Genomic DNA, 23049 nt, shown 5'->3' on the forward strand with positions numbered 1-23049 from the left:
TGATTTGCATTGTACTTGCAAATCAATGCTCTAATCGCCAATGTTATTTAAACAAACAAAAAATATTGTGGTTGTTAGCTTGCTGCGCAAACAAAGGCGGCAACGCTGTTGGCTACGGCGTCTTTGAGGCATTACTGCGAACGCAATTAAGCAAAGCAGCGAGTGATGCCGTAATGGAGGACCTTCTGACGGAGACGCCGCCGTCCTCTCGATTCTTCCAAGAAGACCTTGACCATTTCTCTGCTTCTCCTCCGCCTCTTCCTCCGCCCCTTCTCCTCCTGATCCCCAGCTTCAACCTGGACCACCCCCATCCTCCCTCCTCCTCATCTTTCTCTCGGACCCCTCCCTCGTAGTTCTCCACCGGATTCCCCGCAAGGCCCTCATCAGTTCCCTAATCCTGCCGGAGACTTCCCTCGCTGGTAATTCACTAGAACCTTCCCCACGCGACCAATCTTGCTACATATATGCCGGAGAAAATCTAGTCCTCGTCGCTGTTCAGTTCCCTCTTGCAGCCGCGAGGACCCGTGCCGTTGCAAAATTGTTGCTTGGGGGAATCCAGGCGAAGAGAGTTTTGATCTTGGGCTCAATCCGGAGCCAGAACTACAGGGGGAGGTTGGATGTGGACGAAACCCTAGCTTTTAAGTTGGAGACGGTAGAGGAGAGAAATTCCGAGCACATCTGGTGCGAGGACTGGATTACTTGCCGTCTGGGAGTGTGATGGATGGTCTAGGGGCTGTCATAATTGCAGAATGCCAGATGAGGAGGATAAAGGGCATGCTGGTGGCGACATGCCCGGCTAATGGTTGATCTACTGTGTTGCCGATCATTCGGTGATTGATGAAGGATTTAGGAATTCTTAGTAGTCTGATAGCAATTATGAGTTTGTTGCTGGATACCCAGTTCTTCTCAATATGATTCAGATCTGTATACCTGATGACTAGGTATTTTCTTTAGCTCATCTATTTCATAGGAACTTAAGTATTCATATTTGATTTAGCTAGATGAACACCCACATCTTTATTAAGTAGTTCTGTAGTAGTATATGGACTTGTGGGTTCCTGCTCATTGCGCTCATTTGCAGCTAATTCAGAATTTGACTTTTTCTTATTTAAAAACTGGATTCTTTTAAATTTGCAAAAACAGTGGAACTTGCTATCTTAGTTAGGGAAATCTTTTATATGATAAATGCAACGTTAAAAGAAATAGCTACTCAAGCTTTTTATCATGGCAATGCCTATCTATGTATGCTTCATTGGATTAGCCACTGTTGAGACTCTGATTAAATTTCTCCTCTGTAACAATTAGAAACGGTTGTTTGACCAAAGTCATGATTACGCTGGCACAACTCTTCTATATTGTCTCCATCATGGATTGAAGTGGGTAAGTGAGTGAATGGACTAATATAGGCTCCTATAGCTCATGTTTTATCTGCCAATTTGAGCGGATCAAGGAGGGATGGCTGTTTATGCTGATTTGGTTCTTAAACACTTTACATTACATCCATCCATCGTATCAGCAATCCTTCTAATTTCATCCATCCATTCTTTTGTTTGCCCTTCCAAGTAGATGGTTATCAGTTTGATAACTTGTCCAAATGACAGTATGATGCTAATCTAGGAAATGATGTGCTAGCTAACGTATCAGAAAGTGTGATGTCGGATCCATTGTCATTGGTTTTGGCATGCTTATCCTGAATTCTCTAGTAGTTAACATTTTGACGGAGCACTTGGAATTCAAGGCACCAAAGACCATTAATGCTTGACTGAAGAAAGACATTATGGCTTTAAATGTTTTAATTATGTTTGATTTTTTAACAGTCACTGAACAATACATTTAATCAAAATGCTTGCTATAATTCTTTAGATTCTATGCATAAACAATAGTTATCTTAAAATATAGAAGCTTTTTATGAGATTAAACTGATTCATTTTCCTACAAAAGTAAATTGATCAATTTTGGAATCTCAAATCACACTAAAAATGCTGTTGGTGGATCCATCTGACATACATAAGAGATAGATTAGAGAAAGAACTGAGCATCGCTTACCATCTAACTGAACATTATTTACTTGTATTATTCTGACAATACTTGGGTTTGATTCGTAAGACTCTTTTATATTTCTTTCAACCAACAACTGGCAACCATGTAGTTGCAAAATTTTTAAGGGGCACTTTGCCTCTCTTGCCACTCACTTGAGCACCCTCTGATAATACTGGGCTAAATTGTTCCATCACATGAGCAACATAAGAATATGCTTAGCAAAAGCATGTTGCTTATCAATTGCTAGCCTTAGGTACGTCTCCATGGAGTTACATGAATAGATTGTTTCTTGTTATAAACTTAAAAGATGGTGCTACGATTTAGTATGCTTCACTTTAATTGTTTGTTTCACCTTGAAGGTTCTGTTTCCTTCAAGATTACAAGGGAATTTAGTTTATATTCATATGGCCATGTAACTCTTTCATTTGTTTCCTCCAGGTACTTGTTTATGGTAATTATTGTCCTTGTGTATCTGCGCCTCATTGTGAAAGTTGCTTTTTGTTTCAGACAAATTTGTTATACGTGGATGGATGCTTACTTTCAAGAGCTCGTGCTATTTAACATTCTTGACATTTTACTTTCATGTCCCAAAGGCTCTGGTTGATGTCATTGCAACCAGTTGTGGGGTATCATTCCACTTCTATACAATGTGCAAGGCTGGGGATAGTTTCTAGAGATGGAACTTCTGTAATGAATATGCTTGTGATAGGTTTTCTTTAGAACATACAGAGAAGAAAATGTATTTCAGATTTTTTTTTTCTTGTTTTGGGGAAATTTTCCCCATAAACCATAGTCATAATTTCTAAAAAGATATTCCTTTATTTTCTGTGGCATCGCCAATATCTTATAACCGATCTAACTTGTGGTTCTGTATTTGTTTTGGCAATCTTATATGTTTTCTTTTGATGTATTGGCATGGCCAATTTGGAAATGTTCTTTACTGATTCATTGGATGATTTTGCTCGGGATAACTTGAGTTATATTAATTCCGTGTTGCATATCTTCAAGTTTAGGATGTTTCTAGTAGTGCTCTTGTTTTGTTGATCTGTCTACCATAAGTGCTTAGAATTTTTTTCCCTACTTACAAAGATTATGCATAAGCTAATTTACTGCGCTAGTAATAATCTTATTCTCTTTAAAACAGTTAACCTTCCTTGTAAAATTTCCAAACTTTATGGCTCACCTCAAATTGCATCGCATCACTTTGGTTTATCATTAAGTACGCAAACATAAACACTCCAGATTGAGAAAAGCTGAAGCATGGCTTCTATCTGATGGGCTATGGTCCATGCTACTCTTTAAATTCTTTGACGATGCCCCTTCAATAGCATTGGAATGAAATGCTTTGTTTCGGCTGAGGTGCAACATTTTTAATTATGCTTTCCTTACATGTATAATTTTGAAGGCGTCAAAAGTCTACGAGCAACTTATAGTGATCTAACCCAAGTGCTTATGCAAGTTCAGTCTCTTGTATGGTGCCAGAGTGGGATAATTCGGCATGTTGATGAAACCATGCAAGTGGTGGATGAAGAAGACAACATATAGAGAAGGTGAATGATAATTAATTTTTTTGATAATTCATGTATCTAATTTTTCGAATCGACTAATCTTAGAGGTGGCTAGTCCGATCCGATAAAAATTTTCTACCAACTAGCAAAGTAAATTGGTCAGCACTAAAGAAAAGGTGAATGATTGCCATTCCCTATTTACATGCTATATTTTTTATTTTGTTCAAAAAGATTGAAGTCATCTTTTTATAATCAAAGAGGATTCATGCTGCATCTTTTATTTTGATAAAAAAGATTGAAGTCATCATTTTAGTCAAAGAGGATTCATGCTGTGTCTTTTATTTTGTTCAAAAAGATTGAAGTCATCTTTTTATGGCCAAAGAGAATTCATGCTGTATCTTTTATTTTGATCAAAAAGATTGAAGTCATTTTTTTATGGTCAAAGAGATTGAATCCATGCATCTTGGTGCTTGGGTATATAAGATCTCAAGCGTTACCTTAACAAGAAGTATACATACTAAAGGAAAGTCAACATCAAGAGAGTTGACAATGCAAGTAGAATGGCAAACGAGACAAGTGAAGATTATGATTCTTTTTTATGCCTTTTAACCTTTATTATTATTATTATTGCATTTAAACTATTTTTGAAGTTTTTTTTATAATATTATGTTTTGAAAAACTAATATAATGTATCTTTCTTAATTCATAATTCTTCATATTGTGGAAACAAGTGAACCCAATGACCATGGGCTCTGCTTCCCGTGCTAGAATGTGGTGTAATTAACACATCATTAATCAAGTCGAAAGTAGCTTACTCAACTAAGCTTATAATTATATAATATACAGATTAAATTATGTAAGCATTAAACATGCTAGTAAACAACTAATCCAATTTGTCTAAGAATCAATCATTCATAATATAGCAAACAAACAAAACCGCAATCAAATAATGTTTCACGACTACAGATCTATATGTCAAATCGGAAGAAATGGCTGCATGCATGCAATTGATCCACGAACGTTGCGTACCTCATAATTATTGCAGCTAGGCTACGCCGGTTCATATAATCGTTAGCACGCAAGCAATTAAGCTACAGCATCCTCCTTCCACCGCTACCGGACTCCCTTTGACAGTTGAAGTAGACAGCGGCGACCGGCAAACCGAGGTTGTAGAGCTCGGCGAAGTCCCTGGTGTTGAAGTTCTGGCGCCATCCCGGCGCGAACACCGTTGTTTGCACCACACTCACCTGCTGGAATAGCACAAAAACATACCGGTGAATCCCCAGATGGGGCCGTGGACTCTCGTACCTCACTATCTCCTCACCTGCATCGATCCATCCCAATTGTTCATGTGTTTTCTTTCAATTTTTCCCACTACTCCATTAATACTTATTTACATAAATATCTCTAGAAACTAAACCATAGGCAATAAAATTTATGTTCTTTGAAAATTACCACACTTCCAAATCCAATACTTTAAAGATCATAAAACTGTTTAAATTAATAAACTTAATTTTTTGTTTAGGAATGAATATCATTCATTCATTTACTCTAGACTATATTCCTATAGTATATTTTTAGCATCCAGTCATGAAAAAAGTGCCTTTTAAAAAGTCACTTTGTATATGTCTCTCAAAGAGTATCTGTGTAGGTATAAATGTCCTTGTACTTGACATTTTAATTAATCAAGAAGATTAAGGAAATAAGTGTTATTGAGTTCTCCTCCATTCTCTTTCTCTCTATAAAAATCCTCATGTTTATTCTCTCCAACAAAATAGTATCAGAGCTAAGGTTCCAATACTCAAGTGATGGCCAATATTGGAGCTTCTTTTCATTTTCCTTGTCTCACAAAGGTGTTAGACTGTTACTGGAGTCTTGATATGTTAAATAATTTTAACATTAGGCCCTGTTGTATTTTAATATGTATGTCTAAGTGTAAAGGGACTTAGGAAAACAAACAGGTGTCCGTGGTAAAAGACGTAAATGAGCAAGAATGATGGCATAGAAAAGAAGCCGACGGACTTGGTACATCCGAGGGATGAGGAACTATGAAAAAGTACTTCGGCGGAAAGAGAAGGATACATGTGAGCGAGCAAGAAGGGCTAGGAGCATCAGAGGGATGAGAAATCGAAAGAAACACCGTGTGAGACGATGTCTGGACAACATGTCCAGACAATCGCAATCATCTAGGCAATAGGAGAAGGTGAAGTCAGAAAATGGTCAAGTCCAAGGTTGACCATTTCTAGGCGATTGAGAAGAACTCTCGTTGCCACTTCAGTAGGAGTCGTTGTCGAAACAAATTAGAACAATCATGTCAACAAGTTTCCAAGTGATTTGAGAACCTCTGGTCAATCGGAAGGGGCTAAGTTATCCAAAGTCGTTATCAAGCCATTGTCGAAGCAGATAAAGCTTGAGAACGCGTTGGCATAGTCTAGGCAGTCAGAGAGGGTCTGGTCGACCAGAGATGCCACGTCAGCACAATGGTCAGATTGAGATGAAGGCTATAAATAGGACTAAAACTTGAAGAACAAAACACATATAACACACACTTGTATTCATTTCCTTTCAATTCTATTTTATTCTTCTCATGCTTAACCATTGTAAGAGGCTTCTCCGCCTCCGGGTCATTTTCGAAGAGGCTTCTCCACATCATCCTTAGAGTAATAACCCGAGAGTTGTAACCAATAATTTCTCGTGCCCTCTTTTCTTTTTGTGTTCATCTTATTTTAATGTGTGTGTCCTTGCTAAGTCGTTAACAAGAGAAAAGATCATTTTCATTTGCATGTCACTATTCACCCCTCAAATAAGAATAAGTTAGTACAAGTTAGGAATTTAGGTCTATAAGTTAGTACTTCTTTCCTTTCTTTGTGTCCTAGGATTGGAGTCTATATAAGTATCCATTTAGTTGTATGAGAAATTATTCTCGATTATTAAATAGTATTTTTCTTTTTTTTTTTTGGGAAAATATGAAGGATGGCAATTTCTCTTCTTGTTTGCTCCTCAATTTCCCCTTCTCATCGGCCCGTAGATTGCTATCTTGTCTAGCATCAGTTGGTATTAGAGCTAGCAAGTTCCGATTGAAAAAGTCAAGCATCAGATCCACTAAAAGGTCATCGTGATTGATCTTGTCTGAGAAGCTGACCGTGAAGGAGATCCGGAAGAAGGAGACCCAATGTAATGACGAAGAATAATGCCGGTGAAATCTCGACCCGAGAAACCCAAAGCGGATTGGAAGAAAACCTGAGTCACCGAAGGAAATCTGATAAGTAGGAAGAAATCCCCGTCCAAATAGGAGAAAGCCGAACCTTCAAGCTCCCGAGGCTCCCTGCGCACAAGAGACCAACCAACACTATCGTCAGTGACCTAAGACCGGGGTGGGAATCCCTGGCCAGGCCCTCCGACGCTCAAGTTAGTGATCTCTCTTGATGCCGAGGAAGGAAGAAGAAAGAAGATGAACAGTAGCCCCAGAATTAGAGATGTGAACTTACCTAGCCAACGGAGAGGATTCCCCCTTTTATACCACTTCATATAACCTCCGTAGTCATGAAGTGGACCCCGGTTTGTTAGAGTTCGTTATGACATCAGCTGCGTACTTGAGGAAGATGATTTTTAAGGAATTTTTTTTGTACCCCAGATGTACCTTCTTTGTCGTTTAATGCCTGCAAGACAATCTGAAAGCATATTTCCCGCCAAAATATATATTCTCTATCATGAATTATTCCATTCGGTATATTCATGTATGATTCTTCTTCATGTGACTTCTATTTGTATCTTTATTGTGTCAAAATAATATTCTATCTAACATGTTTCTGAGGTATTCATTAACCCTTTTGGCCGATATTGGTCTATCTTTGCTCTAGAGTATGTATCGGTCTTTATTGGCTTACCTTCACACAGCAATCATGTATCGGCCGCTATTGGCCTACCTTCGTTCGGCAGGCATGTGTCGACCGATATTAGCCTACCTTCGCTCGGCAGGCATGTATCGACCGATATTGATTTACCTTTATACGGCGGGCATGTATCGACCGATATTGGCCTACCTTTGCTCGGAAGGCACATATCGACCGATATTGATTTACCTTTATACGGCAGACATGTATCGACCGATATTGGCCTACCTTCGCTCGGAAGGCACATATCGACCGATATTGATTTACCTTTATACGACAGGCATGTATCGACCGATATTGGCCTACCTTCGCTCGGAAGGCACGTATCGTTCGATATTGATTTACCTTTATACGGCAGGCATGTATCGACCGATATTGGCCTACCTTCGCTCGGAAGGCATGTATCGGCCGATATTGGTTTATCTTTGCTCTGGAGTGTGCATCGGTCGTTATTAACTTACCTCCATACGACAAGCATGTATCGACCGATATTGGCCTGCCTTCGTTCGGCAGGTATGTATCGACCGATATTGGCCTGCCTTCATTTGGAAGGCATTTATCGGCCTATATTGGCCTACCCTCGCTCGGCAGGCATGTATCGACCGATATTGACCTACCTTTGTTCTGAAAGTACGTTTCGGCCGTTATTGGCCTTCCTCCTTTGACTCTTTCTTCCTTTTCTTTCCTCATCTGAAGACCTGCCAAACCTAACCCATATCACTAGCCTTCCCTTCAAGTCTAGTCGAAGGAAGTGTAGACGACTGACTAGACATAAGTATGATCTTGTCTTTTCCTACCCGTGACTCTGCTCCAGATTTTGAAATGACCTCACAGATTTTGTGTACCACTGTCCCAATAAATTAAGTATAGCAATCTGGTGAGCCTTTTTCTCCTTTAAATAGAGCTACAACCTTCTCTTTACCCACAACCTTTCTCAGTTCTTTTTCTTCCTTGCCACTTTTTTTTGCTGAGGCCATGGTCGTGGATCCTCCTTTTTGGAGGCAACTCTTGTTGAACCAGGTGAGATCTATATATGAGTTTATTGGGATTTTTGCTCCGGCTACTTCAGGGGTTCAAGGGATCGTCTTAAGAGATGAAGCTTCACGGTTCATATTTTGTATCCAAAGATGCTGGTGCTCTGAAGGACTCAAGAGACTTCAGAGAAATTTTTACTACTTATAGAGGGGCAGCCAAATGACCCAAGGGTGTTGTGTGAAGGGCACAGCACGTGTTACCCTTGGGCTAAAATTGGTTGCTCCACTTGCTGAGCTCATACGGCTTGAGAGGGGAAGTGGTTTCTATACTTATTTTTCCTTGATGGAATGAATCCAAGTTTCCCCTTCTTATCGCCCTTGAGCTTTTATCTTTCGTTGCTTCCTTCGTCCCGGGCAAAATATTGCCTCTTGTGCGCCTTGACAAGCTCGGACGAAGTGGGCTGTTTTCCTCTCTGCTCCATGGTAAGTTTGAATCCAGTGGGACTAGAATTTTTTGAGTGCCCTAAGAGTTTATGTTTGTAATATTTGTTATGTATTTGAGGTTTGCTGTTCTTGAGGAAATGTGACGCTATGTATTTGATCAGATTCTAAGTGTAAAGACAAATTTTGTATTTAATCAAAGGCTTTTATGGAATCCTTCTATCATTTACAATGTGGTGTTGTGTTCATCATTTCTTCATATATCCTATGTATCATTCATCATAGCTAAGGTTATCTTAACTATTAGTATAGTTTGATATTATAACCAATGTTATATCAACTGATGTTGTCTTATTGACTGAAATCAATATCCTATTTATCCAACATAACCATAATTGCCTTCGTTAATAAAAATATTTTCAATAAATACTAAGTCATATTTTGTACGGACAGATTAACATTTGTCATTCTTCTAAACTTTTACTCTTAAAATATTCTTGTCTTTAGCCTGGGTATGGTCAAAAAGTTCTGTCCTTTCTATTTTATTAGGCCCAGCCGATCATGTCTTCTTTCAAAATTTTCTAATCGGTGATTGGCTCTCCTTCGGGTGAGAGAATGTTCGAGGCACTACCAACCCCCATCGTGATCCGATTCGTCACGTCTGATATAAATGCCCCTCCCTTTTTTATGATGACCTGACACATGCCTTTTCTGATCACCACGTCACATAGGCCTTTTGCCCTTCTATTGCGATCCTCAGCGTCTGCTGAGCTACCAACGTCCTAATCTGACGACCGTCTTGCGTTTTCCAAACCCTAAACCTTTCGTCTCCTCTTTAAACCTCGTCCTTCCTTTTTCCTTCTCTAAAGCTCTTTTCCTGTTGCTGTCTTCAACCAGTCTTCGTGCTCGCCGTTTCACGACAATCCCTTTTCTTGTCTTCAGTAAGTAATACTTTTATTGCTCTAGCCCATACCTTTGTCCATGGCTGAAGAAGCAATTGCTCCTTGGTATGTCCATATGTCTTCTATCTTTGATAAGAATGCTAGATTATCCATCCGTCGTCAATATGAAATTCCTAAGGAATATAAAATGATACTCCCAGCACCGACTGATCGACCTCATCATCCCCCTAATAACTGCGTGACTTTTTTCAGGGACCAGTTGATAGGGGGCTTAAGGTTCCCCATTCCTCCTTTCTTAATTAAAATAAGTCGATATTTTGATATTCCTTTGCAACAATTTGCTCCAAATGCCTTTCGTTATCTATGCGGCACTTATATGTTGTTTCGTCTACGAGATATTCCCCCTACTCCTCAAAATTTCTTCATGTTTTCCTACCCCAAGCTTTCGGAACCTGGTGTCTTCTTATTCCAGTCGAGAACTAAAATGGTCCTTTTTGGAGATATGCCCTCGTCTCTCAAAGCCTGGAAATCACGTTTTTTCTTTTTAAAGTTTCCGGGACCTATTCCTTGGTCTCATGCTTGGAAGTCTTTCTTGCCTCCCTTACCCGATGTTAGAGAGTTTCATCTCCTTCCTACTTTTCCTATTTATTGTGAGAAGTTATTAGGTCACCGGCTCTCGATCCCGAAATGGTTGAAGGTCGAGCTGCTATACCTGTTTGGTTTAAGCCCAGTCAGACCCGATACTCACATTTCCTTAGGTAACGTTTTGTTCCTTTCTTTTTGTTTATAACTGCCTAAATTATTTCTCTATCCTATACAGTGGAGAGTTTTTATGATGCTTTGATTGACGAAGAAATACGCGTGGAAGAAGAATTGCTTCGCGCCAAGGAGGCCGAATTTCTGGCCGCTATCGCCCCTCCACTGTCAACTGAAGAGCCGACTATCTTAGCCGAAATACCTAGCTCTTCTGGGCTTCATGAGACTCCAGGAGGTTCTTCTAGGGATCCTGCTGCGCAGATCCTCCCTGATCCTGCTCCCGCTATTACGTCTCCTGCAGCTGTTACTGTCTCCCCCTCTGCCTCTGTTCCTCTTATCGAGCTTGCATCCCCTGGTAGCTCCGATAAACCCATAACTGAGATTTCTGCGGGCAAGCGTCCGGGACGCAAACTGACCAGGGCTCCTCCTCCAAAAAGGAGGCTAATCCTTTCTGCTAATGAGCTTGGTTCAGAAGATTTTGCCTCAACTGATCTTCTTTCCGATGAGCCCACATTAGCAGAACTTTATCCTTCCTTGAATTTTCCTACCTCTCCTTTTCATAAAACTAGTACTTCTGGTGACGTTTCTTTTACTTTTCCTTTGTCTATTCCGACTTCAGGATCTCTACCCTCTTCGCCTTCTTCTTACTTGGTTTTTGCTCCACCATCTATCCCTACTTCTTCCTTCTCAACTGGCTCTTCTACCATTCCTATTCTCCCCATATTACTGGGGGGTTCTTTCGCTAGTTCTTGGGATGAGGTGCGTCCCCTCTTTGAGGGGCTTTCCATTCCTGAAGCGATTGACCGCTTTTCTAATAAAGAGAATAAGGTATGTTTACATACTTCTGCTTTCTATTTACGAAGTATCGTCTTACGGTTTTGAATATGCTCCCAACGGTGGCTAGAGAACATGGGTTTCTCCCGACTATTGCATAATCTGTACACTGAGAACGAGAAATTAAAATCGGAGAACAAGGGGTTGCGACAGTAGGTTATCGAATTGTCTTCTGCCGAGTTTTCTGCTGCCGCCAAGAAGCAATTTGAAATTCAAATTGAGAACCTTGAAGCCCGATTCAAATTGGTTACGGACCTCAATGAAGAGCTAACCTCAAAACTTGGCGGACTAAAAGAGAATTATGAAGCAGAATTGGCTGAGAAACTTAAAGCCTTACAGCTGAAAGAGGAGGAGGTAGCTTCTTTGACCACCTCCCTTGATTCGGCTAAAGCCGAGGCTTCTGCCAGAATAGATGAATTAAAAACCTCTCAGATGGCGCTGGTAGTCTACAAAGGGGGCGAGGACGTTCGTTATAAGGAACGAGCCACCGCCATGATCGAGTCTACTGAGTTCAACCGGCCGATTGTGAGATCCATCTTGTCTGCTTTTACGGCAGGGGCCAAAGGAGCGATTCGACAATTGGAAGAGGAGGGCTACTTAGCGCGCGTTCCTCCTCTCAATTTTCTGAACCGTCGCAGACTCATTGAAGAAAGACCTCCTGATTTGTACCCAAAGCTAACTCTAACTTAATTTTCGGTTATTGTAGAGAAAGGGGATCAAGACTTTGCCATGATCCTCCAACAAACTTATGTGTTTCTGAATGGTATCTCTGGATTGCTAATCTTACTTTATCTTTGGATAATTGGTCGGTTTCATGTAAATGTACCAAAGGTTACTTGGCTTTTCAATGCTCAATCTTTCCCTATGACTCACTCTTCAATAACCCGGTCGATATATAAGTATCGTTCGATATTTCGATGGGACTTCCGATATCGATCGATTTATCTTAATCGATCGATTTTCCCCATTCTTCGTTGACCCGGTCGATATATGTACAAGCATTGGTAGGTATCGTCCGATATTTCGAAGATACTCCCAATTATCGGTCGATTTATTAGGATGGTTCAATTTAACTAGGTTGCTCCCATTAATCAACATTCGAGGCTTGATCCGTGCTTTGAACCTATATTTATAGTACTAGTTTTTGCCTTGTCCTCATCAAGTCTCTTCAAGAATTTTTCCTAGCGAAATTTTACGTCTTTTCCGAGGTAGCTTATTTGACTTTATCTTTTTCCCTTGAGTTTATTCTATGATATTATTACCTCTTATGACGATTGACATTCTGAGCACCTTTTGTTTTCCTTTTCCCTTTCGTCTCTTCTGTTTAGAGGTTTTAGCACAGAACTGGAAAAGGGACAAGGGTTTACGGAGTCTTCTTCTGCTTCCCTCCGTCCATCTTTTCACTTCTCAATTCCTTTTCTTCTAACCCCTTCTCCTCATGGCGGTTTCTTCTCCGGCATGGTTCCTCTCGTGTTCTTCCGACCTCACAGATACAGAAGAAGTGGACTTACAAGCAACCTATGGTTTTCCCTCTTACGTTGTCCGTCCCGCTCCTCATGAAGGTCCTCACCTTCCTCCCTTAGGATGTATCTCCATCTTCAGGGACCAAGTCTTGCAAGGTTTCAGATTCCCCCTTCACCCTTTCTTTTGTAAGGTTAGTCGGTATTTTGCTGTTCCGCTCAACCAGTTCGCCCCTCAATCCTTTTCCATTCTGGTGAGCTTCATTGGAGTATCCAAACTGTTAGATTTCCCCTTGTCTCCCCGTCTTTTTCATCATTTCTTCATTCCTCGCCGAGTAGATGTGGGCGTTTTCAAATTTCAGTCTCGTCCTAAGGCCATTCTATTCAATCGCATTCCTCCTCAAGGCGAATGGTATCGTAAATTTTTCTATATGCGTGTACCTTCTCCGCCTCCGTTTCCTATTCAATGGATGCATGATCTGCCCCCGCTTCCTGACACTCAAGGTCTTCTCAATGATCCCTCTGTCGCCTCTGCCTTATCTAAACTGCGGGGGGCGAAGTTCAGTTTGCCACATCTAATTGAAGAGGGCTTAATGTTTCCCTTCGGGATAGGCAACATTAACACTCCTTTGAATAGTTCCTTTGGTGAGTATAATTATTTTACTTCGCCTTTGCTAATTAGTATATCTCTATAATAGTGATGTTTATCCTCTATTTTTCAGCCGATGCTATTCTTCCGGCTTTTATGTACAGGAATTCTGCTATGACCAAGTCCTTTATCAATAATCTTGGAGAACAATGGTTGTTAGCCCGTCAATCCGATCCCAATCCCTCTACCTTGGGCTTACTTTCCGAAGAAGAACGACAAGCAGAGGGTGTCGCACTCATGGAAGAGGAAGAAGAAGAGCCTTTTGTTACTTTAGTTAAAAAGCCAAATCTTACCAAGGACTCTCCCTTTGGTGATTTCTTTGGTACTTTTGTGCAAACTCCTCTTGTTCCGGCGCCTATTTCTTTTGAGAGAGGTAAGGCACCAATGACTCCTACCAATATCATCTCCAATCCTGCTCTTCGAATGATGCGGCCCGGTCTGCTTATCTCTTCTTCTTCTACTGTTTCAGCTTCTCCTGCTTCTGCCTCTAGGATGGCCGCTATCTCTCCTGTGCCTTCTACATCCTTGGCATTGGCCTTGCCTCCCTTGGCTTATAGGCCTCGAGCCAAACGAACACCTTGCCGGAGATCTTCTTCCATTGTCAGCCCTTCAGCCGTTATTGTTTCCACAATTGCAACAACCCCTCCTACACTACTACCTTCTATTCCATCTAGTTCCTACTCTACTCCTCCTGTTTCTACTATCCCTTTTCCTTCCATTGCCTCCTCTTCTTCTCCATCTTCGGCTTCCTCTAATCCCCCTCCTTTATTTAGAGTGGCTGCGGGCTTACCTTCTCAATTGGGACAGCCTTCTAGTCCTCCTGGCTATGGCACTTTGCAACTGCAAGGTTTATTGGCTGAATCTTGGTCGCAAGGTTATGAACAATTACGAGGCCTTAGTCTCCCACATCGAGCGGATCGTCATAGTCGTTAGGCAGTGGCTGTAAGTATTCCTAGTTATGTGTTTATTATCTTTGTAACTTTATCTCTAACTGACATTATCCTTTTATTTAGTTTCTAGCCACAAGTCTGCATATCGATCAGCTACTCACAGCTAAAGATCATGAGAACACTAAATTGAAAGCTCAATTGGAAACATTGAGGGTCGCGTCTCCTTCTTCCGCTAGCGACCCGACTCAATTGCAGGAGAAGGTGGCCTTGCAGGATCAACAGTTGGGGATCCTAAAACAAGAGTTGGAAGAATGCCAACAACTATTAAAAGACAAAGAGCTGGCTAGAAAAACCTTAGAATTACAGGTGGATCGACTGCATTCCGGTCTTCGTTTGGAGATTGCTCTAAAAGAGAAAGCTCTCTTAGATGCTTCTCAGAAAAGTCTTATCTTAGAGAAAGTAGAGAAGCTTCATAATGCCTGTCTTTCTGACCAAGCTCAGGACCTGGCTTCTCATGATTTCACTATTCTACAGGAACAAGAGCTGAGGAAAGCTCAAGATAACGAATTATCACTGCTCCAGAAGGAATTGGAACAGCTAAGATCGGAGAAAGATGTTTTAAAAGAACAAAACACAAAGCTGCAAGCTGATTTCCAGAATTATAAGGAGCAGGAAAAGGGTCGGTGGGAAGAATGGCGGCAAGTTTACTTACAGTCCCCAGCATTTGCCCGGGAATTTGTTCGCAGGATAGTGGGTGCGCTAAATCATTCCGTATCGGGAGTTCTACGACAGTTAAAAGAGGGTGGATATCTACCCAAAGAACCTCCCCTATCTTTCATAAATCGCCGCAGGCTTAATGAAGAACTACCCTCAGATTTGAAAGGCCCTTTTCCTAATGTCTAAGGAAATTATTCATAAAAACTTGTAAAGTAAGAATTGACAGTGGAAAAAGTGCATTTGATACTGAGTAATTAAGTACTTGCAAGGTGTAAGAAAAACTTTAACACTTACTTGCTTCTCCTTTATGCTAGTTCAAGAATACCCCTTCCTGACATGCTTTTGATTGCTAAGTATAAACTTTATTGGAAAAATCCCTTGTTAATCTTTCAGAGTTAAACCTTATCTTGATGGATTCTTCCTTAAGTAACATCCGGTATGCTTTGTATCTCCCCGAGGATGAATGATCTTAGTTGAGACAGGATACGAAATTGTATAAAATTATTGATCTACAGGTTAAGTATAATATCCCAACCGGATTTTGAATAAAGACTTTCATATATCTGAGCTCCCATATAGAATCTCTTCTCAATTCCTGCTTAATTAGGCTTCGAAGCTCGGAGATTCCTTGATTAATTATACCTTGCGTTAGTTCGAAATCTCTGATTTCATCCGTGAAATCTTGCCTGATGTATTTCATAGAATTTCCCTATCGACTTTGGTTTATAGTCTCTGAGTCTTCCTATGAAAGCTCGACCGGATTACTTCATAGGATTTTCTCGATCGACTTTGGTCTGTCTTGGTTTATAGTCTCCGGTTTTTCCTATGAAGGCCTGCCGGGTTACTTCATAGAATCTTCCCGATCGACTTTGGTTTATAGTCTCCGAGTATTCCTATGAATGCCCGACCGGGTTACTTCATAGGATTTTCTCGATCGACATTGATCTGTCTCAGTTTATAGTCTCCGGTTTTTCCTATGAAGGCCTGCCGGGTTACTTCATAGAATCTTCCCGATCGACTTTGGTTTACAGTCTCCGAGTCTTCCTATGAAAGCCCGACCGGATTACTTCATAGGATTTTCTCTATCGACTTTGGTCTGTCTTGATTTATAGTCTCCGGTTTTTCCTATGAAGGCCTGCCTGGTTACTTCATAGAATCTTCCCGATCGACTTTGGTTTATAGTCTCCGAGTATTCCTATGAATGCCCGACCGAGTTACTTCATAGGATTTTCTTGATCGACTTTGATCTGTCTTAGTTTATAGTCTCCGGTTTTTCCTATGAAGGCCTGCCGGGTTACTTCATAGAATCTTCCCGATCGACTTTGGTTTATAGTCTCCGAGTATTCCTATGAATGCCCGACCGGGTTACTTCATAGGATTTTCTCGATCGACTTTGGTTTATAGTCTCCGAGTCTTCCTATGAATGCCCGACCGGGTTACTTCATAGGATTTTCTAGATCGACTTTGATCTGTCTCAGTTTATAGTCTCCGATTTTTCCTATGAAGGCCTGCCGGGTTACTTCATAGGATTTTCTCGATCGACTTTGGTTTATAGTCTTCGAGTATTCCTATGAATGCCCGACCGGGTTACTTCATAGGATTTTCTCGATCGACTTTGGTTTATAGTCTTCGAGTCTTCCTATGAATGCCCGACCGGGTTACTTCATAGGATTTTCTCGATCGACTTTAATCTGTCTTAGTTTATAGTCTCCGGTTTTTCCTATGAAGGCCTGTCGGGTTACTTCATAGAATCTTCCCGATCGACTTTGGTTTATAGTCTTCGAGTATTCCTATGAATGCCCGACCGGGTTACTTCATAGGATTTTCTCGATCGACTTTGATCTGTCTCAGTTTATAGTCTCCGGTTTTTCCTATGAAGGCCTGCCGGGTTACTTCATAGAATCTTCCCGATCGATTTTGGTTTATAGTCTCCGAGTATTCCTATGAAGGCCCGACCGGGTTACTTCATAGGCTTTTCTCGATCGACTTTGATCTGTCTTGGTTTATAGTCTTCGGTTTTTCCTATGAAGGCCCGCTAGGTTACTTCATAGAATCTTCTCGATCGACTTTGGTTTATAGTCTCCGAGTTTTCCTATGAAGGCCCGACCGGGTTACTTCATAGGCTTTTCTCGATCGACTTTGGTTTATAGTCTCCGAGTTTTCCTATGAAGGCCCGACCGGGTTATTTCATAGGCTTTTCTCGATCGACTTTGGTTTATAGTCTCCGAGTTTTCCTATGAAGGCCCGACCGGGTTACTTCATAGGCTTTTCTCGATCGACTTTGGTTTATAGTCTCCGAGTCTTCCTATGAAGGCCCGACCAGGTTACTTCATAGGATTTTCTCGATCGACTTTGATCTGTACGAAAGTATAATACTTGGGCTAACCTCGTGTTGGCCTGTAATTCCTCGAGGGGAGCTGAATAGGCCTTTATGATTTCTCCTTATTTTACTGCTTGAAAAATAGAAAGGAGGCTTCTCCTGATATTTATCAATTTGTATGAACCATATTTATTTCCTGTGTCAATATTTATCTTGCTTGACTTTCATCAAAGAAATAAAGTACATAAGCTGCAAGTATCTCAATTCGCCTGGGAATTCCAATAACTGTGAACATATTTAAAGTAATATGATCAAATCAGGCTCAATAGGGTTGCAAATGATTAGCGCTCCAAGGGCGTTCCAACATTCTTCCTTCGGCATCTTGGAGATAGTATGAGCCTGACGCGAGCTTTTCTATCACTTTATAAGGCCCTCCCCATTGTGGTGCCAACTTGCTGACATCTCCCACAGGCTTAACTCGTTTCCATACCAAATCCCCTACTTGGAAGAATCTGGGGATGACCCTTTTGTTATAATTCTGTCTCATCCTTTGTCGATATGATATAAGACGAGTAGCAGCTTTATCCCTTATTTCCTCGATTAAGTCCAGCTCCATAAGTCGTCGGTCTCTATTATCCTCATCATACAATTGTCTTCTGTCAGACTCTACTCCTACCTCAATGGGGATTACTGCTTCTCCTCCATAGACTAATTGGAAAGGAGTGATTCCTGTAGCTTCACGAGGCGTAGTACGATATGCCCAGAGAACACTGGTAACTCGTCTACCTAGCTACCTCCAACATGATCTAGCTTAGTTTTTAGTCCTCTAATAATCTCCCTATTAGTTACTTCTGCTTGACCATTGCTCTGCGGGTAAGCTACAGAGGTGAAGGCCTGGGTAATCCCATAACTCTAACACCAGTCTAGGATTCTATCACCTTGAAACTGCCTTCCATTATCAGAGACCAACTTATGAGGAATGCCAAACCTGCAGATTATATTTTTCCATAAGAATTTAATGACCGCGTCTTCTGTAATTCTAGCAAGTAGTTCTGCTTCCACCCATTTAGAGAAATAATCCACAGCCACCAATAAGAACCTCCTCTGTGCAGCACCCATAGGAAATGGACCCACTATGCCCATACCCCATTGATCAAAGGGACACGAGACTATAGAGGTTCTTAATAACTGGGTAGGGTGATGTAATATATTCTGATGCTTTTGACAAGAAATACAAGTTCTTACCAATTTAGCGGCATCTTCATGTAGAGTAGGCCAGAAATATCCCGCTAGGAGGATTTTACGAGCCAAAGATCTTCCTCCTATATGACTACCACAAGAGCCCTGATGCACCTCCTGTAAAATAAATTGTGTGTCTTCTGTGCCTACACACTTGAGCAAAGGTCTGGAAAAAGGCCTTTTATATAATTGCTCCCCCACCATAGTATATTGAGCAGCTCGTTTCTTAAATACCCTGTCTTGTTCTGTATCTCTCGGAAGAAGACCTTGCTGTAAATATAATATAATTTGAGCTCGCCAATCACCTTGAATTTCTATATCAGTCTGTCTTTCAATACAGGAAATTAACAGGGTCTATTCCACTGGTCGATCAAGACTTCATGGTACTACAGCAGAGGCTAGCTTAGCTAATTCATCTGCCACCTGATTCTCTGATCGAGGAATTTTTTGTATGCTCACATCTTGAAATTGAGACTTCAACTTATCGAATGCCTCTGCATATAACTTAAGCCTGTCATTATTGATTTCAAAATTACCTGATAATTGTTGAGCTGCTAGCTGAGAATCTGAATATATAAGGACTCGAACTGCTCCTACATGCCGAGCAGCCTGTAAGCCAGCTATGAGAGCTTCATATTCAGCCTCATTGTTGGTGGCTCTGTAATTTAATCTAATGGAGAGTTGAAGTCTGTCTTCTTTTGGGGATATAAGAAGAATACCAATCCCACTGCCTTGTCTAGTTGCAGAGCCATCCACATAAATTTTCCAGGTATCTTCTTCTTCTGGGCCTTGAACCTCTATGATGAAATCTGCTAGAGCTTGTGCCTTGATGGCCGAGCGGGGTTGATATTGGATGTCATATTCCCCAAGCTCGGTCGTCCATTTGACTAACCATCCTGATGCCTCTGGGTTGAGCAATACCCGTCCGAGAGTGCTATTGGTTAAGACAATAATCTCATGTGCTAAGAAATATGGGCGCAACCTCCGAGCAGTCAATATCAGAGCATAAGCCAGTTTTTCTAGTGTAGTGTATCTACACTCCGCTCCTTTTAATAAATGACTAGAAAAATATACAGGTTATTGCTCTTTTCCTTCCTGTCTGACTAATACAGAGCCTACGACATTTTCATTAGCCGACAAATACACCCACAAAGTCTCTCCTGCCATAGGTTTAGCCAACACAAGGAGGGTAGCTAAATAATCTTTCAACTCCTGAAAAGCCTTATCGCATTCTTCATTCCATTGAAACTTAGTAGCCTTTCTGAGTATTTTAAAGAAATGAAAACTGCGATCGGCTGACCTAGAAATAAATCTAGACAAGGCTGTGATTCGGCCTGTCAATCTTTGAGCTTCTCTCAGGCTGCGGGGTGGCTCCATGCTCTGCAATGCCTTGACCTTGCTCGGGTTGGCCTCTATCCCCCGTTCGGACACCATATATCCCAGGAATTTTCTCCTTTTGATCCCAAACAAGCATTTGCTTGGGTTCAACTTAAGCCCATATTGTCTTAATGTGCAGCATATCTCCTCTATATCTGTGATCAACGAATTAGAGACTTAATTAAGATGTCATCAACATAACTTCCATATTCCTACCTATTTAATGCTTAAAGACTCGATCAATAAGCCTTTGATAGGTTGCCCTTGCATTCTTTAGTCCAGACAGCATAACATTATAACAATAAGTGCCATTTGCGATTATAAAACTAACCTTTTCTTGATCCTCTTTGGCCAAGGGGACTTGATGATAACCTTGATATGCATCCAGCATGGAAATATATTCGCATCCGGCAGTAGAATCAACTAGTTGATCAATCCTGGGTAAGGGATAGTAATCCTTCGGGCAAGCTTTGTTGAGATCTCGAAAGTCAATGCACACTCGCCATTTATTCCCAGGTTTAGAGACTAACACCACATTAGCCAACCAGCTTGGGAATTGCACTTCCCTAATGTATCTAGCCTCCATAAGCTTGGTTATTTCTTCCTTGATAATCTGATTTTGCTCCATACTGAAACTCCTCTTCCTTTGCATGATGGGGCGGGCATCCGGAAAGACATGCAAGGGATGTTCCATGACAGCAGGAGAAATGCCCGAAACTTCTTTGGGAGTCTAGGCAAATACATCATTATTCTTCTTCAAACATTGCACCAACTCAGCTTTAAGATCAGGATCGAGATCGGCTGCAACGTAGGTGGTAGCTTCTGGCCGCCCAGTCTGGATTTGAACTTCTTCCTTTTCCTCATAAACCAGGACAGGCTGCTTTTCGTGAATGGCATTAACTTCCATTCTTTGAATCTTCCGAGCGGTGTTAGCCTCAGTCCGAATGATTTCTACGTAACATTTTCGGGCTGTCTTTTGATCACCCCGTACTTCTCCGACCTGATCCTCCACGGGAAACTTAATCTTCTGACAGAAAGTAGAAACGACCGCCCTGAACTCATTCAGGGCAGGCCGACCCAATATCACATTATAAGAAGATGGAGCATCTACTACCATAAAGTAGGATCTCCTGGTTCTCATCAGGGGTTCCTCTCCCAGAGAAATGGCCAATTTTATTTGACCCAAAGGTTGCACTTCATTGCCTGTGAATCCATACAGAGGAGTTGCAATCGGTTGAAGTTCACTGGGGTCAACTTGTAGCTGATCAAAAGCCTTTTTGAATATAATGTTGACCGAGCTGCCAGTATCTATGAAGGTACGGGGGGATGGCGTAGTTAGCTATCACAGCTTTGATGATTAATGCGTCATCATGAGGTATCTCTACCCCCTCAAGATCCTTGGGCCCGAAGCTTATTTCAGGACCGGCTGCTCGTTCCATGCTGCATCCTACTGCATGAATCTCCAACCTTCGGGCATGTGCTTTTCTGGCTCTGTTAGAATCTCCATCAGTGGGTCCGCCCGTAATCATGTTAATATTGCCCCGAGCAGTATTGTTTCTGTTCTCTTCCTGACGAGTCATTGTGGCTTCGGAAGGTGCTTTATCTGATACTTGGCTGGTACCAGTTGGGACCGACATTGCTTCTTGCCGAGTTCCATCCGGGTGATATTCCGGTTTGAGTGGACTTTGCTGCCTGGGGTATTGTTGCCGGTAATAGTTCTGCCTCTGATAGCGCTCTTTATTGACTCTTCTATTTCTCAAAATAAAACAGTCATCAGAGTGGTGACTGCTAGTTTTATGATAAGTACACCATCTCCTCGGTGCCTCCGGCTACATCTCTACATGCTGTACAGCTTGTGGACGATAATCTGGTTGCCGATGAGGTGGATGAGTAGTTCTAGGTCCTCTTGGTGGGGGTACCGGGGTCGGAGCCTTTTCCTTCGCATGAGTAGGAGAAGAGGGAACACCTTCTTTCCTACGAGCAGCTTGGGCTTCTTCTACGTTAATGAACTCAGTGGCACGTTCAATCAGGGAATCAAAATTAACAGGAGGATTTCTTACCAGATCTTTAAAGAAATCATTATCATTTAGGCCCTGAGAGAAAGCACTTACTAATATTTCAGTAGTAGCATTAGGTACATCTATAGCTACCTGATTGAACCTTTTAATATATGCCCGGATGGATTCTTTAGACGTCTGCTTAATTGAAAATAGGCTCCACGGGGTCTTATGATACCTTTTGTTGCTGAAGAAATGATGTAGAAAGACTTTCTTGAAATCTTTAAATTTTCGAATAGACTTTTCAGGCAATCTCTTGAACCAGCGTTGCGCTGCTCCCCCAAGAGTAGTGAGAAACATCCGACACTTTACCCCATCGGAGAATTGTTGCAACAAGGCTACATTCTCAAATTTTAACAAGTGATCTTCCAGATCTGTGGTTCTGGTATATTCTCCAATTTGCAGATTCTGATATCGCTTAGGAAGTGGGTCATCTAATACACTTTGTGAAAATGGGGAGATGACCTTTTCCGGTGAACTATCACTAGTTATCATTTTAATCTTACGCTTCTCTCTGTCCGGCGCCTCACCAGAGGACTCTTGGAACACAGGCCTCTTACCCCCTGGATCCAAGGGAGTGCGAAGGAAAGCTCGTGGACGCCTGGTTGGAGAAACAGTAGCTGGAGGAAAATACAAAGGTTCTTCTTCTTCCATCTCCTTTCCTTTCCGATGCTCAGTAGTTGATATCGTCGGATGATGAGCCGTCGGCAAAGTGGCCCCAGTATGAGCTTGCAGTTGTTGCTGTTATTGTTGTAGGGCTTTCTGAACATGAGAATTAATGAGGAGATCCAAATCTTCGCGACTGATAGTAAGTAGGTTCGACTTCCCAGCCTCTTCCATCACGTAGTCTCAGATTCAGGCGAAGTTTCCCATAGACGGCGCCAAATTTGATCCTGTCTGAGAAGCTGACCGTGAAGGAGATCCGGAAGAAGGAGACCCAATGTAATGACGAAGAATAATGCCGGTGAAATCTCGACCCGAGAAACCCAAAG

The 23049-nt window shown here is 41.5% G+C and overlaps 1 protein-coding gene across 2 annotated transcripts in view; it reads right to left on the bottom strand.

Annotated features, from left to right (window-relative positions):
• Positions 1-4339: 4339 nt before the first annotated feature.
• LOC122051895 (protein HEADING DATE 3A-like) overlaps positions 4340-23049 on the bottom strand; it is a 49650-nt gene continuing 30940 nt past the window's right edge. The window contains exon 4 of one of the 2 annotated variants that reach the window (XM_042613227.1): positions 4340-4798. In XM_042613227.1, the coding sequence (XP_042469161.1) occupies positions 4662-4798 (137 nt within the window). In that variant the 3' untranslated portion in view covers positions 4340-4661. Of the gene's footprint in view, positions 4873-23049 lie in introns of both variants that reach the window. The other variant, XM_042613218.1, reaches the window with a different exon arrangement.

The sequence above is a fragment of the Zingiber officinale genome, chromosome 1B (assembly GCF_018446385.1).
Source record: "Zingiber officinale cultivar Zhangliang chromosome 1B, Zo_v1.1, whole genome shotgun sequence".
Classification (NCBI taxonomy): domain Eukaryota; kingdom Viridiplantae; phylum Streptophyta; class Magnoliopsida; order Zingiberales; family Zingiberaceae; genus Zingiber; species Zingiber officinale.